General features: G+C 41.7%; 1 protein-coding gene across 1 annotated transcript; it reads left to right on the top strand.

The window, feature by feature from the left end:
* Positions 1–1,097: 1,097 nt before the first annotated feature.
* On the top strand, positions 1,098–15,633 carry papolg (poly(A) polymerase gamma). The gene is made up of 24 exons (XM_070840752.1): positions 1,098–1,439; positions 2,163–2,321; positions 2,650–2,716; positions 2,852–2,933; positions 4,455–4,564; positions 5,846–5,899; positions 7,100–7,211; positions 7,459–7,548; positions 7,826–7,964; positions 8,107–8,179; positions 9,768–9,888; positions 10,118–10,202; positions 10,631–10,684; positions 10,919–11,038; positions 11,414–11,523; positions 12,144–12,265; positions 12,382–12,539; positions 12,716–12,816; positions 13,070–13,272; positions 13,374–13,454; positions 13,549–13,608; positions 13,767–13,870; positions 13,956–14,056; positions 15,144–15,633. The coding sequence occupies exons 1-24, from the start codon at positions 1,423–1,425 to the stop codon at positions 15,317–15,319; spliced, it is 2,499 nt and encodes an 832-aa protein (XP_070696853.1). The 5' UTR covers positions 1,098–1,422; the 3' UTR covers positions 15,320–15,633.
* Positions 15,634–15,889: the final 256 nt, after the last annotated feature.

Below are 15,889 nucleotides of genomic sequence, written 5' to 3'. Positions count from 1 at the left end.
GCAGTTAGGTAAGCTTTTTAGGTTGCTCAAGTTTTGTTTTTGTGACAAGAATGACCTCAAGGTCAACACAGAAAGGCAGGAAAGAGCTGGTGGAGCAAGAAGATACCCAAACTCTGCCATCTGCAGACCTCCTTTAGTCACCATCTCATCGCATCCCCTTATGCATATAAAGTCATTTGAATTCATTCTAAGGTTGCACAAATTATCGGTGGATATATTGTCCACCAAAAAAATGAGAAAATTAATTAGCTATTGTCTTGAAATGCCAGCCAATAATTATGTCCTAAAATTTGAAGCATTTCCTTCCTGTTTCTCCTCGACTGTGGATGAACACTGCATGTATAATAATAATAATAATCACAAGCAGATGAATGCTGATTTCTATTAACTGCATTGCTGCCTGGTTACGAGGGAATGGGATGGAGAACAATGGCATTTCCTCATTATTAATTAATCTAACCAAGTTTCTTTTTAGTTTTATATTCTAATGTTGCTGTGAGGAGGCGCTGGTGGACACAACAGTAAATAGGACACAGCAGCCTACTTTTCAGATGTGCAACTTCTATTTTGCATTAAAAAAAAATACCTTAATTAAATTTTAAAAATATATATTCCTTTTTTGTCTCAACAATCTCCAGATCTGTCTATTTCCACTGTTAATCCTGCAGCTGTCTGTATTTTATTGAAAACGTCTTGTATTAACTTGGACATTGTGCTTAGCTCCTCAGTGACCACCTGTACTGATGTGCTGAGGGTTTCTCTCACTGAAGTCTGAACCTCTCCAGTTTTAAATATTCGGAACATTTGAGTCATTACAGGCTAACAAACATAACCCATAATAGCCCACAGAATTTTGTATTATACTTAAGCTTTTGCGCTGCCTCTTTTCAAACATATTCATTGTAAATGTCTCGATATATCTCGTGTTTTTCCGCTTCCGACGAGCCACAGCTAGCATAGCCGCGCTAGCTAACCCCGCTAGCTAACCCCGGCCAAGCCGAGCAGCGCCAGGCCTCGGCGATCACGTGACGTGAGCTCAGAGAGGCGGGGTCCGCCTCCTGACGACGGTTGCCCAGCGTGCCGTGCTGCACGCAGACGTTGTCCCGACAAACGCCGTTACATTTGTAGTTTTGAATATTAAAAAAGGCCTAAACAGCTATTAAACGCGTGTTTAGCCGCTAGCACTGCGTAAAAGAATCATGTGCGCGTCGGAAAGGATTTAGATATGAGTATTCTTTCAGGATTACGAGCTGATACGGTTTCTTATAAGAAGTGATTCCGGTTCAGTGGGAAGGTTTGAACTGCTCTCTGGAAAGTGACCATTGTTGTAATCAGGTCGAGGCTGTTATCATTTCCACTTGCTGACTTTCCTACTTTTGACGGGTTTACAGCAGAAAAACAGTGCAAGCTTTTTAAAGTGTCATGAAAGAAATGTCAAGGTAAGTCATGCATGTGGTACATTTTCCATTTATGATCATTTTTGTTCGCATTTAAGAGAGTCCTAAAGAATAGGCTAAAAGCTAACGTTAGCCAACTGTCACAACAACCAAACAAGGCCTGCAGGCACCGCTTCTTGGCTAGCTCGCGTGTTGTTGGGTAACTATAGAGTAAATACGACAAACAAAATGAACAGATTTCACTTGTTCGTGTGTGAAAATGTGTCAATTATCACATGGGTTGATCAGGAAAGCGAGTCATTAGTTGAACCAAATCCTCAGAAGCAGCCAGCTAACGTTTGCTAACTTGCTAAATTAGCCAATTTGTTAGCGCTGCCAACCTGTTTGTAGCCCCTCGGCTAACGCTCGCTCGCCGCCAGTTGTGGTTGAACAGTCGCACATTTCAAACACGTTTCTTAAATTTTGGTAAACTCACTTTTCACATTTGGAATTGCGCACGACTATGGAGCCATTATTACGCGTATTGTTCCAATAATGTAAGTCAAGCACATTGCTGTCTAAGCGTGTAGCCAAGTGTTTACACATGGGGTCGCGGCGATGGGGGAGACAGGAACAGAAACTTGGTTTACATCTCGCCTGTTATTTAACACAGCGGCTGAGCAACCATGACATGAAAAAAAAAAGAATGTAGCGTGTTTAATGTCGTTGTGTAGTAGTTGTCATTTAATGCATCATGCCTTGCTCCCATGCCGTGTGTCCCCACAGCAACATGCCTGGTGGGCAGCAGCCTCAGAAACACTATGGCATCACCTCTGCCATCAGCCTTGCACCCCCACGAGAAATAGACCATCAGTACACCAAGAAGCTCTGTGATGCAATGAAACCTTTTGGGGTGTTTGAAGATGAAGAGGAACTGAACCATAGGTGAGCAAGGATAGCTTCATATCAAACAAAACACAACTGTTGGGCAGCTTGACAGCACATTTTTCATTGCAAAGAACACGCGCACATGTAATGCAGTGCATCAGAACTTCACCGGTGTTCCTGACAAAAATAGAAACCCCTTCTCGGCGGCAGCACTTATTGTAAGACTTATTGTATTGTGCTGCATCTTGTGTAGATTCATGTCTTTGTGGTAACTAAATGTATAGACACATTTATGGCAGCTGCATTTCTAAATATGTGTGGTGTCTTTCTGTCATTTTCTTGCAACTTAATTGAATTAGCTGCTAAAAGTTGTATGTCCTTTCAGACTTGCAGTTCTCGGAAAGTTGAATAACTTTGTTAAAGAATGGATCGCAGAGATCAGTGAATTAAAGGTAGGTTCTGTTGAGGTTTTGAATGCCTTCTAACTTGTTTTTTTTTTTTAAAAAAAGCACTAAAGCTTATTAGTGTTATTGCATAAAGAGGAGAAACATCATACTGACTCCACTGTATGTGCTTCTCTCCTACAGAACCTTCCACCATCAGCTATAAGCTGTGTTGGGGGCAAGATATTTACATTTGGTTCATACCGCCTTGGGGTGCACACAAAAGGTATGTCGGGCCGATAATCTAGCATTTTATTCATTCATTGATTGCAGCAACCTCATTAATTAAATCACTGCTCTATGATTAATAGTTTCCAGCAACAGTAAAAAAAAAAAAACACAAAAAACACCTGTACTCTGTGATTGGCCAAATACGCATTCAAAAGGAGCAATGAGAGAAAGTCAATAGAAAATCACCAGCACACAGCACTCAACCCTGTCTAAGCAGGCACGGGTCTTTGTTTTTGAAAAAGCTCAGGTCACTCTGACAACGCTAAAGTAGAGGTTGGCATTGTCATATTCCTCTGCTATTGAATGTTTTTGAAAAGACTAGTTTTGGGGTCCAAAAGCTGTGCAAAGCTGGCTCACTAGAGGGGAGGCACAAGTGTGAATGTGGTCTGGGAACCTCCATGCTTTAACCGTCAAACACAACTAGTGATGTGAAAATGTGAAACTTATTTAAAATAAATACACATGTAACAGAAAAATGCGTTGCTGTGCGTCTTACTGTTTGTTATTCAATAACAACAAAAAAAAACTAAAAATGGTTATTTTAAAGGCATGCTCATCAAACTATACAATATTTGCCATTAATCTGAATAAGTAAGTTTGTTCCAAATTAACTGGTATGGTGCTGGTGGTGACTGACCTTTTCTCTTCATTGATTGACATCAGCTGTATAACCCCTGATCAGTTTTCAGTGCTTCATTTCTAACAACCCATTGCAAACCTGGATAAATCGAATGTCATAGTGTGTTTCCGTAAAAATCAGTTGAACCTTTTCATATCAGTTATGAGCAAGTAAACCTCAGAGGAGAGCAAACAAATGAAAAGTTTCAGTTCTCAGTATCTACAGAGATAGCAAGTGTAAGCCAGCAAAGAGAGCCAAAGGAAAATAATTCACTTTCCTTCAATTTCAGCAAAGCATCACAGGTTTACCTCACCTCTCAATTGTTTTCTGTTGGTTGGAAATTGGTTGGTTGGTTGCATTTTTTTGTTCAAGCTGTTGTTTTTGCTGTCACAGCAAACTTTCACCTTGATTGAATTGGCTTACTAGTGCTTGTTGTAGTATACGAATTTATCTTTCACGATACAAAAAACCAATATGTGGGAGCCCACAGTTTGAATCCAGTTTGACAACAGCTTTTAACATATTGGGTATAATTCCAGTATCACGGGGACAATTTTTACACACACCACAGGTCATCGGAGTCTTGCAAAACCAGCTCTGTTAAAATGTCTAAACCCACAACATTTTATAGGTTGGGGCTGTCAAAAGCACTGCCAGGATTTATCAGCTCAGTCACTTTAATCACACTACATTATGAATGACTTGAGATAGTGGTAGAAAACATTACTCAAAACTCGCTGCACTTCACTACAGCTGCGTTTATTAGCTGTTTATCCATGACATTTTATCACATGAACTCTCTCTAGCCTTGAATGCTGCTGCAGCTTTGCAGATTGTTTTTAGGTCAACCTACTAGGCAACGCAGATCACACAGATCAAAGTTAATCTTTCTTCCAGGAGCTGATATTGATGCCTTATGTGTGGCTCCACGCCATGTAGAGAGAAGTGACTTTTTCCAGTCTTTCTTTGAGAAATTGAAGCAGCATGAAGAGATCAAAGACCTGAGGGTAAGTCACTGTTGCATTCCGTCATTAAAGTGCAGGATAACAAACTAACATGTATGTATGCAGGCATGTGTGGCAAAGGTCCCACGCTTTTCAAGTCCTTAAAAGGGAATCACCATGTTTTCCCAGTAAAGGAAGCCCCAGTTTGAGCCTTGAGCTTGAAAAATCAGTCGGCTCAAAGGTTTTAGTGGACGAAAGCAATAGACAGCCCACATCCCAGCTCCTCTCTAAGAGCGCCGAGTCCACTGTACTGGGTATATTGGTATCGATTTAAGGCTGCAACTAATAATTCTGTTTTTTAATGTCTTGATCGTTTGGTCATGCAAAACATTAAACAGCCAGAAAAGATGGTTACAATATCCTAAAACCAATGTGACCTAATCAAATGTCTTGTTTTGTCCAACCAACATTTCCAAACCCCAAAAAACTAAATTCACTAAAATGTCAGATCATGGAAAGCAGCAAATCCTCACATTTGAGAACCTATAAATATCTCACGTTAAATGTTTTTGCTTTAAAAACCAATAATTGAATAAGTAGCTATTGACTAGTCGTCGCAGCTCTGGTGTATATATTCACATTTGCTGAATGAGAAAGCTCCTCACCATAGTGAATAATAATATAGTAACTCAGCAGATGAGCAATACCCAGGAGCGTTGCCTGTGGCGTGTTTTAGATCTGCTGGTAAACAGAGTTAATTTCCCATGGTGTGCATATTTATTAACACCAATACACATGATCATAGCGTTTGCACCACCTGACTTTGTTTGTGGTGACACGCAATTGTATTTACAATTCAAATTATAAAATAAGCTGCTATTTGTTCAAATGTTTACTTGCAATAAAAAAAATCTGGTAGATCTAATTCAGAATTGCATAGTGGCACATAGAGCGTCAGAGTGCACTTTCACTGGTGGATAAATGGTGCTGAGAGTAACCAGGTGTTCCTTGTATAAAGTGACAGGTAGATGGCTATTTAGTTGACTCTCACAGTCCTATGCTCATGTTTCTGAGTCTGAGCCCACAAATCTGTTCTCAGCTGTTTTCAAAACTTTTCAAAGCACCGTAGGAGATATTCTGAAGGAGTAGCGTGCAGGACGCATTACTGAATGTGTCTGCATATATTGCAGTTTGAAAGCTCTGTTGTTGTTGTTGTTGTTGTTGTTGAGTTTCACCTCTTGTTCATTGGTGTTAATTTTATTCCATGACTCTGGCAATCAGCCATGTGACGTTGCCTTGTAGCAGATTTGTTGGTGATATTTTCTCTCTTGGTGCTTTTTCAAGGCTGTCGAGGATGCTTTTGTACCCGTGATAAAATTCAAATTTGATGGAATTGAGGTAAGCGATCCAACTGATGTGTGTCATCTACTTTAAGGGTATGGCATAACTAAATACACACCACGTTACACACACTCTGTCAAAGCTCTTTACAGATAACGGGCTTGTAGTGTTGTAAGATTGTGATTCAAAAGATTACTTCCTTTCAGCTGTAACTGCCACAATAGCTGTACAAAGATCAGGGTTACTGCAGTTTTGAGAAGTAAGGAATTTGATTCTAGTCATTTCCAAAATATAAAGTTCAGAATTTCCAAAAGTGAATTGATCGTACAAGCAGAATATTTTCATGGTGTTTGGATAAAGCAGCCAGCACAGTCAAAATGTTTACAACTGTAAGAGAGCGTGCAAGCCAGAGGAAGCTGGTCAAAAGCAAGGCAGGACCTGTTACACCTGTACAAAGTGCATTTAATAACTGTACAAAATCTGGACTTCTGCTGCTAAATTAGTTGAGAAGAAAATGCGGCCATATCTTAGAATTGCATACACTTGTGATTTCTCCAAGGGCTCGCTGGACAATCCCGAATGTAAAGCCTGGTAACATACACGTTAAACAGTTTGATTTTAAAACCATTTATTCACATAATGCACATCTAGCTATATGTACAGAAATATCTGAAAAATCTACAGAGAAGTCTGGAAATTTGAGTTTGAAAAAGTAATGGTGGTAAGTGTGTAGAAACTCTGAAGGAGTGATGGTTTTGACCAGACATTAACAAACACTGGGTACAGATTAAAGCAAGCTTTGTGGGCTGAGGTAGCAACGTCATGACACATGTTGATGCTCCGGTTTGTAGTCAAGGTCCATGAAAACTTCTCCTGCACATCAGGAGAAGGAGATATGAAATGAGGCGACGGGGATGAGCAGCAACATAACCGCCGCTCCAGTAGTTAACTAAGTTTGAAACTTCTGCACATGTTGTAATTGGCATTTGAAGTCTTGTGTTTTTCCCTGATGAAATTTCAAAATAAAAAGCATTTAAACCAAATTAGTTATAAGCTCATCCTACTGCTTTGAAGTTACTTGTCACTTCCACAAGAAAAATGGCTTAAGCAGACCTTGCCTAATAATGCATTATGTTGTGTAAAGTCCCTTTTATATATTTGACTCAACCTGAAAAGAATTGTCTATGGGGTTGACGATGGGTTGTTTCCACTCTGTTTGATCTCTGCGTTGTTACTTTGCTGTCTCTTCCCAACCAGATTGACCTGCTTTTTGCCAGACTGGCCTTACAGTCCATTCCAGACAACCTGGACCTGAGGGGAGACTCCATCCTGAGAAACCTGGACATTCGATGTATCCGCAGCCTCAACGGTACACTGCATGACTTCCACCTGGTTGCCTACGTACAGTATAGAAGCTGATGGCGGCTGCATGCTGTTGCAGTTTTCCAGAGTGATTTTCTGTTTACATGAGTAAATTATTCTACTGTTGCTCTTAACGTTTTTAAGTGCAACAGTAGAGCATCAGACTTGCAGCAGCTAGTTGTTGCAGGTATATGTATCTTAACAGCAGCAGTGTTTAGTCATCTGAAACTCAAACCTGGTGTTTTGTCTTACAGGCTGTCGAGTGACTGATGAGATTTTGTACCTGGTGCCAAACAAAGAGAACTTCAGGCTGACGTTGAGAGCCATCAAACTGTGGGCAAAACGTGAGTGGATTCAAATGTTATTGTAAAGGTGGACGCACTCTTACATTTGCTTTTTGTATACTTGCTTTTATTGCATCCATGGGTCATATTCAGTAGTCGTCACAATGAGCTCATATAAAAATCCTCTACAGAGTGACATAACAAATTTGTGTGGATAACTAAAGACCTCCTAAAGGTATTCTCCCAGTTTCATGCACAGCTGACAAACCATCATTGTGCTCATGTTTTGGAAAACGGATATTATGGAGATGTGATGTGATGTGTCCTCTGCCTGCAGGTCGGGGGATCTACTCCAACATGCTGGGGTTTCTGGGTGGAGTGTCATGGGCCATGCTGGTGGCCAGGACCTGTCAGCTCTACCCTAACGCTGTGGCTGCCACGCTGGTCCACAAGTTCTTCTTGGTGTTTTCTAAATGGTGAGAATTAAGCTGCCGTAGGTGTAACTTCACATTTGTCCTGTTCCACTTGATGGCAGTATTTCACAGCATTGTGCAGCACTTGGTTGTATTTGTAGCACCGTTCTCACATTTGTCTACATTTGTCTTCTTCATCACACAGGGAGTGGCCGAATCCTGTGCTATTGAAACAGCCTGAGGACAGTAATCTGAATTTACCTGTGTGGGATCCTAGAGTGAGTATGATCCTTGTGTTTAATTTCCACTTGTTGATAATGTTGTTTTACCTTGGTTTTGTGTGTGTATTGTTGTGTAGACACAGGAAACCCCATCTGAACAGAATTAATCTGCTGAGTTATTCAAACTTTATTGGTGTTTTTTAAAGTTAAAGTTAGCAACAGATAAATTATAGGTACATTTATTTTCTCCTATTTCATGTCTCCTTATTCGTTTGTCCCCATGTGACCCGGAATGATCGGGTGTCCTATATGAGTTCCAATGCCCTTAACTGTGCTCGGACGAGGCTCAACCAGAGCAGCTTGGAGCAAGGATGACTTCCTACGTGGACGTCTTTTATCAGACAGACACACCCCTTCAGTAAAAATGAATTAGCCGTTAACTAGCGCAACAGATCTTACATTTGTGTTTAAATAACATGAGCCCGCAGTCAGAAACCTGTGTGCACGGATGAATAACAGTACTGTGTGCAGTGCAGAAAACAATTTGTTGAGGACACCTTTACACAGGCCATCCATTTGACTAATTCTTTTTCCTCGGCCACAGCTTGGATCTATTTGTTTTGTCTTCAGTTCTCTTGTTCTCTCTGTTTTTCATCTCTTAAATTAACCCAAACTAATTGGTCTAGAGCCTTAATTGAAAACAGTCTACATGTTGTAAATGCTGTCATGTTTGCAGTGTCCCTTCAGCAATAAACACATTTTAATTATCTGTTGGTGTCGTTTCCGTTCAGTCACAGTACAGCCAACAATCACCGTGCGTTTTGGATATAATCTTATAATTTCCCAAAGGTTTAGGCTGCATTAAGTATTTTCTGTTCACTGTGCAGACTTCCCCATCATCTAGATGATGATCTATCAAAATGTTGCGCAGAAACAAATAATTGCCTTGTAGAGGCTTTGCTGCTGGCAGAAATGTCTTGTGAAATGCTGTGCAGTCGATGTCGAACAGCTCTTCGAGTTCCAGTCTGTACTTTCACCCCAAAATAGCTCTTTGTTGTAAGACGGCATTCTCACATAGTCCATCACAAAAAAAGATGGACAAGGTCACTGAATGCATGGAATCCCACTCAAAGCAAATCATTACGAGTATGCTTAATGCACTTAAAATGTTTATTATACCTGTATAATATACAGGTTTATTATAGCGGTGTGTGGATGCCTGTCCAGAAGTTGGTACTAAGTGTGCACATGTAATATTTCAGATGATGTTTTCACATTGGAAGATAAAATTACTAGCACTAATAATAATGATACTACTACTAATAACAATCTAATTTCCATGTGTCTCCTTGATTCCTTCTTCCTCGCATTGTTTGAGGGGAAAAAATGCAAATTAGGGAAACACACAGAGGCAGTAGAGTGAATTGGGATGCACCCTGGGTGTGGGGGTGTGCGTGGGATGTGTGCCCTTGGTTATATGGTGCCTTTCAGTGTATGGGCGTGAAGTTGCAGCGCTGGTTGAGTTTGGTGGGTGGAGTTTGCTGACATGTTTGTGAAGGCTCTCAGGTCTGAAGTGGAAACCAGCGTAGGTCCCTGAGCCTTTTTTCTTCTTTTCTTTTTTTTTTTTTTTTTTTTAATTTTTTAGGTGAACCCATCAGACAGATATCACCTGATGCCCATCATCACCCCTGCCTATCCCCAGCAGAACTCCACCTACAACGTCTCCACGTCAACGCGAACCATCATGAGCGAAGAGTTCAAATACGGTATTACAGACTACATGACTGCATCTGTGCACCTGGTTTTCCAGCTCGTAAAATCTCATCTCGCCTAGTTTTGTGAAAGGCAAAAGTTACCATACATTTCTATTCCTCCGAGTAACATCATTTTTACGGAGTTGATAGGAGGCAAAAATAAGTCTCTTATCTTGGAGCTCTTGAGCGTAGAGTTGTGGAGACTGATGTGTCTTTGTCCCACTGTGTCTGGTGTTAACAGGCCTCAGCGTCACAGATGAGATTCTTCAAGGAAAAGCAGAATGGTCCAAACTTTTTGAGCCACCCAACTTTTTCCAAAAGTACAAGTAGGTGTTTTGTTTTTTCAGATAAAGAATCGATGGATGAAACATTTTATTTACCAAAGCAAAATGTTTCTTATATCTATGTCAATCATGGTTTCCTCAGATGAGGAACACATGCTCAGATGAGGAACACATGCAAGATGTACGTGTTGTGTCTATATGTTCTTCACAAATGAATGAAATCATGTACGCGTTTGTGTGTAGAAACTGTTTTTAGTACGTTAACAGTTCTGGCTGGCCATACAGTATTTGTGCAGTTGAAACTAAAACTGGATGTTGCCAGTTTTTTTTCCGACCGACTGATTGTTTTCACTTGTTGGGTTTGGGAGGATTTGACTCATCTTAACTGTGGTCAGTAGAGTTTGGTCGACTCATTTTGTTTATGAAAGTTCTTCCCACACTTCTCTGATTTCTTTCTGTGTGTGCTGCAGGCATTACATTGTTCTGACTGCCAGTGCGTCCACAGAAGAAAACCACTTAGAATGGTGAGTGTCAAGGACTGGATTTCTAGTAGGTCTGTAAGGTGGCAACTACTTGAAGCCATCCTCACCTTTTATTGTGTAGTGCGTAGCATATCATGTACAGAATATAACTAATAAATAAGTACAATCTAACTTATAAAAAAAAAAAAAAGGTCATGGAGGCAGGAAACCTCACTGCAATACTGTGATGCAGGACTTGTATCACCTCTGTAATGACACCCTGATGTTCTGCCTCAGGATCGGTCTGGTGGAGTCAAAGATCCGCGTTCTGGTGGGAAATCTGGAGCGGAATGAATACATCACCCTGGCTCATGTCAACCCCCAGTCCTTCCCTGGGTCCAAAGAGAACCGCAATGAGTGAGTCCAGTTTTGTCGTTACGAGCAGCTCAGTGAGAAGGTTCTGGATAAGTGAAAGCAAACCCTGCTCATCATTAATCAAACTCTGTCTATGGTCACTGAGCAAGTTTTTGTTCTTGAATAATTGGAACAATTTGCCTGTTGACTTGTGAACAATGCCAGTGAGTCATAAAATCATTACTGGCTGGGGGAATGTTGTTTATTATTAGGCAGGCACATTGAATTCATTGCATGCAGCCTTACAAGTGCTGTAAGCGTATGTATGTCTACTCAACTAACGTGCTCTAGCATTACAAGCATAGTCAGTACTGCAGTCTGAAATCAGCCCGTAATATAGATGAGTTAACTCCGTGTGTGTGTGTGTTTCTGTTACAGGAACGACTTTGTGTCCATGTGGTTCATTGGGATCATCTTCAAGAAAGTGGAGAATGCGGAGAGTGTGAACATTGACCTGACGTACGACATCCAGTCCTTCACAGACACTGGTGGGTCCCATTTCATAGCTGGCTGTTAGGGATGCAACAACTTAGTGACACATTTAAGATGAAATAGGCCACACGATATGAACTATTGTACTGTAACACTGCCGTTGTATGAAATGACTCAGTGTGGCTGATGAGTGGAATAAACACCGCATGTACATATGCTCAGGGACAATTTCTGCTGTTCTGCTGAACTTTCTTGAGCACCACAAAATGAACCTTTTCCTAACTGTAAGACACCTTTTTACCTTTATTATAAATAATATGGCAAGAGGTTATTTTTTTATTGTAACGTAAAGGGAGGTTTCATATTTTAACAGAATTGTCAGTAGGAAAATGGTACACAGAGGCATTCTGCAGGAACAAAAGCCATGCTCTATGGGCAGAATTCACTGTCTCCTCAAGACGAGCCAGAACAAGGCACTACTAGGTGTAAACAGTATAGCTTATTACCAGAAAATTGCCCAACACTCGGCTATTTGGCAGTTGGCAGCATCGGAAGATATTAATTCAGCGAGGTCGAATGTCCCAGCTCCTAATTGCGAAAACAGCCAGCAGTCTCTTTGACTATGCGAGGGAGCAACGTGTAACTAAGCCTTTCCGTGACATGTTGCTCTGTGCAGTGTACAGACAAGCCAACAACATCAACATGCTGAAGGATGGGATGAAGATTGAAGCAACGCACGTGAAGAAGAAACAGCTCCATCAGTACCTTCCTCCTGAACTGGTGCAGAAGAAGAAGAGGGTGAGATATCTTCCTGTTTATGTTGCAACAAAGCCTTATTTGTTTTTAAACACATTGCCGTTACTGTCTTAACGTTTCCCCTGTCTGTCTATTTTGCCCTCTCTTCCTTTCTTCAGAGCATAGCTGAGTTGAACCGCAGCTCTAACGGAGGGAGCTCTAAGCGGATCTCCCTGGACAGCAGTCACCTGGACACCTCCAGGGACACAGACTCAGGGACCCCCTTTAGCTCCCCGACCAGCAAACCCTCTAAACCTGTGTCTGACACAGATGACAGGTATGATGAACCTCCACCCTTCTGTGTTTCCACCTCATACATTTTAGCCTTGTAATTGTCCTCAGAAGTTCTTTTGTAATACAGATCCTGTCTTTCTTTCTGCCATGTTTTTATATATGCACTGCTCACGCTCAGATTTACAGCATGAGTGAATGTTGTCTTCTCTGTTTTTACAGCGTCAGCCCTCCCAAGCAACTGTTTGTAGAAGGCTCCCCAGCACCCAGTGCGGCACCAGCTGCTCAAGATCCAGGCATGTCCATCCCTGTCATCGGCTCTAGTGAGTCATTTTTCCTGCCATGGTGTCTGTCAGCAATGGGCTGCTCACCAGTTAGTAGTTGGAGTCATATTACATATTTGAAGGTCCCATTACTTAACCATCATATGTAAACATAATAGATTTCAACCAAAATCTCAACAAAATACATGTTAATATTGTACATTTGAAAGCATGTCTTTTGAAAGTATATCACTGATTTAGATAAATCATCCTCATCTAATTTCTTCACGTCTGCCCCCTTCTCATTCCAAAGAGCCTTCGGTTAAAGCAAAGCCCCCCTCCCCACCAGCCAGCAGCTCCTTCACCACAGTGCTGAGCGGGGACGTGCAGCCCAACGCCACCAGCAGCCCCAGAGAGGAGCCCAACGGCCTGGAGGACTCTGTCAATGGAGCTCCCGCCAAGAGACCACACTCACCGACACAAGAGGACCTGGCCAAGAGGCACAAAGACGCAGAGGTGAGGAGGGAGTTCTCAGGTCAGGAGTCGGTCCGTAAGTGTTTTGAGCACGTTTAACGTGCAGAGTAGAAGCTGAAGTGACACTGCTGTTTTTGCTGCAGGTGGTGTCCAACGACGACTCCACATTTAAAGAGCCATATCCACCATCTGACTCCTGCACACTCGGAGAAGGACCCAATATTGTAGGTGTCATTTACTCTGTCTGCCTCTGTTGACCCTGTAAAGCCGGAAGAAGCGGAAATAACATTTTCACATTTTGGCTCTCTTCACCACTAGACCCCCATTTCTGGATCAAAGGCTAAGCCCATTCCAACCATTGATACCTCAAGAACACAGGTAATGTCCTCATTGTAAACCATCACCTCTATTTTATGCCTGAGTGGTTTTGTTAACTGGTTATTACTGTATGGCAGATTTGTGTTTTGGTAAGTTATTAACTGACTTTTAAATCAGGTCAGTGAGTGATTTTATATTGTGGCCGCTTCCTTCCTCAGAGACTTCCCAGCATGGAGCTGCCAGACGCCTCGTCGCCTCTCCCAGCCAGCAACAGCTGTCGTGTTGTGAAAAATTCCATTAAACTGGCCCTCAACCGCCACAAGTGAGCTCCAGCTATTCTCCCAGCAAGTGAAACTGTTATTTGATGTTCTACCGTTTTAACTTTGGCTCGTCTGTTCCAAACGTAGCATCACACCTCCTAAGCCTGCAGTGATTGAGGGCACCCTCACCACTGACGCTCCTCCTGCCGACCAAGAAAAGGGCATGTCCATTCCTGTCATTGGCTCAAGTGAGTGTCGGAGTGTTTGTTTTTTTTTAATCAGTTATCTATATTTGCTTTTGTTCAATTTAATTCCTTTAAGGACAACCATGGCAAAAAATGTTTGTCAAGCTATTTCTGAGACGTAAATGAGACTAAAACTGAATAAAAAGTAACCATTTCTAACAAACTGAACTGAAATATGGCACAGTTTAGGTTATGTGGAGGAAAAAATACATATATGCAGTGTGTCAAACCATGTATTGACTCAAAAGGTGTCTTCCACTGCCAAAGCTTCAAAAGTTGGTTTCAGCTTCTTGATCTGCTGCACTAATAAGCAGCGTGTTGCATTTCAGTAATGTCGCGTCTTTGCCAGTTTATGGACTAAACGCAGCCTCAGTCCCCCTAAAAACTGGAAAAACGACAACACAACAGCTGGAACAAACCACAAAATGATGCGGGACAGGACGGTGTCATTTATATTTAATAAGCATAAGCTAATGTTAACCGTTATATCGTTACCAGCACCCATCAAGTATGTGGGTGTAGAGTGTGTTAATATTACTTTCAGTCAGACGTTTTTTTGTTTGTGGGCGATCGGAAGTGTCATTTGCAAGATTAATGCTGGCTGTCAACTTCCTAGCATAAAGCTCCTTCTAAATGTGCCACTGAAAGAACTGTTTTGTCTTAATGTAATCTGACGTTTTAGCTGCTTGTCTTGAGGTAAACCCAGACAATTAATTATTTTAGGGAACAAACGGCCTCTTAAACGTTTCGGAGCAAACCTCTTGCCCGCTGGCTCGCATGCAGCCGGGAAGCATGATTCCAAAGTCAGTCTGATGTGTTCGTGCAGAGCAGAGGGGGAACTGTCTGCTATGAACCAGTAAACGGTGCCGTCTCCACTGACTTTGTGGTGGACGAGAACAACACCTGTAACCGTGGTAACAGTACACAGCAAAGATGGCGACATAATTAGAAATGCACAAAATTCCGATAAAAATTTCCTTGACAAAAATGACACTTGAAAGTCAAATGTAGGATTTTTATTTTTTTTTTGTCACAATTCTAAAAGGTGCCAAAATGAACACCATTTTGTCCTCTCTCTGTCTCTCTGCAGAACATGTGGCATCCAAACACACAGCGCCCGCCGTCGGCAGTTCCATCCCCACATTAGTGAGCCGAGGAGCGGACCCGCTGAACGGGGCGGCCTCCAAGAGACCCCTCTCCCCCTCTCAGGAGGAGCAGGCCAAGAGGCTGAAGGAGACGGAGAAGGCCAGAATCCACATAGCTTGAACACGTAACCATAGACTGGATTCATACACACATCGAGGTGGTTAATTGAAACACCAAGACGATGACTTCACACAGCGACGGGGAGCGTGTTCAGGTCGGTCAATCTCAAGTGTGAAGCAGCGGGACGGACGCCTCACCTCAAATCTTCAGAGATTACAGATTTGCCAGTGGATAGGTGATTTGGTCAAAGCAGATGTTGTCGGCGCCCTCTGTCACGCTCGGAGGGCGCCCAACACAACAGTCACAGAGATATCTGACTTGAGAACTAAAGCGACAGGTTGTTTGGTTGTTTTTTTCCCGTTTTTTTTTTTTTTTTTGGTTTTTTTTTTTTTTTACTCGTCTTCTCCCTCAGTGTTTAAAAATGTACAGTACAGATGGAAAAATGTGCTGTTCTTCTTTTCATTTTTTTCCCCCTGTCAATATGTTTTAAAACAGCCCAGAACATTTATCGACGCTTGCTACACACACTTCTGGTGTATGCTGATTTTTTTTTTTTTTTCTTTTCTTTATTTTCATTTCTCCCAAACAGAAACTTGTACAGTAAATGTTGATGTACATAACTTTTTTGTC

This window comes from Pempheris klunzingeri, chromosome 12 (assembly GCF_042242105.1).
Source record: "Pempheris klunzingeri isolate RE-2024b chromosome 12, fPemKlu1.hap1, whole genome shotgun sequence".
NCBI classification, from domain to species: domain Eukaryota; kingdom Metazoa; phylum Chordata; class Actinopteri; order Acropomatiformes; family Pempheridae; genus Pempheris; species Pempheris klunzingeri.
The sequence above is the reverse complement of the archived record's forward strand: the minus strand, read 5'-3'. Positions and strand labels throughout refer to the sequence as shown.

What these genes read in the sequence shown, in the direction of transcription:
- papolg (XM_070840752.1), top strand. An exon ending in CAGAGATCAGTGAATTAAAG is followed by an intron (nt 2,717 to 2,851) that starts GTAGGTTCTGTT and finishes TCTCTCCTACAG; the next exon opens with AACCTTCCACCATCAGCTAT. An exon ending in CTGGCCCTCAACCGCCACAA is followed by an intron (nt 13,871 to 13,955) that starts GTGAGCTCCAGC and finishes TTCCAAACGTAG; the next exon opens with CATCACACCTCCTAAGCCTG.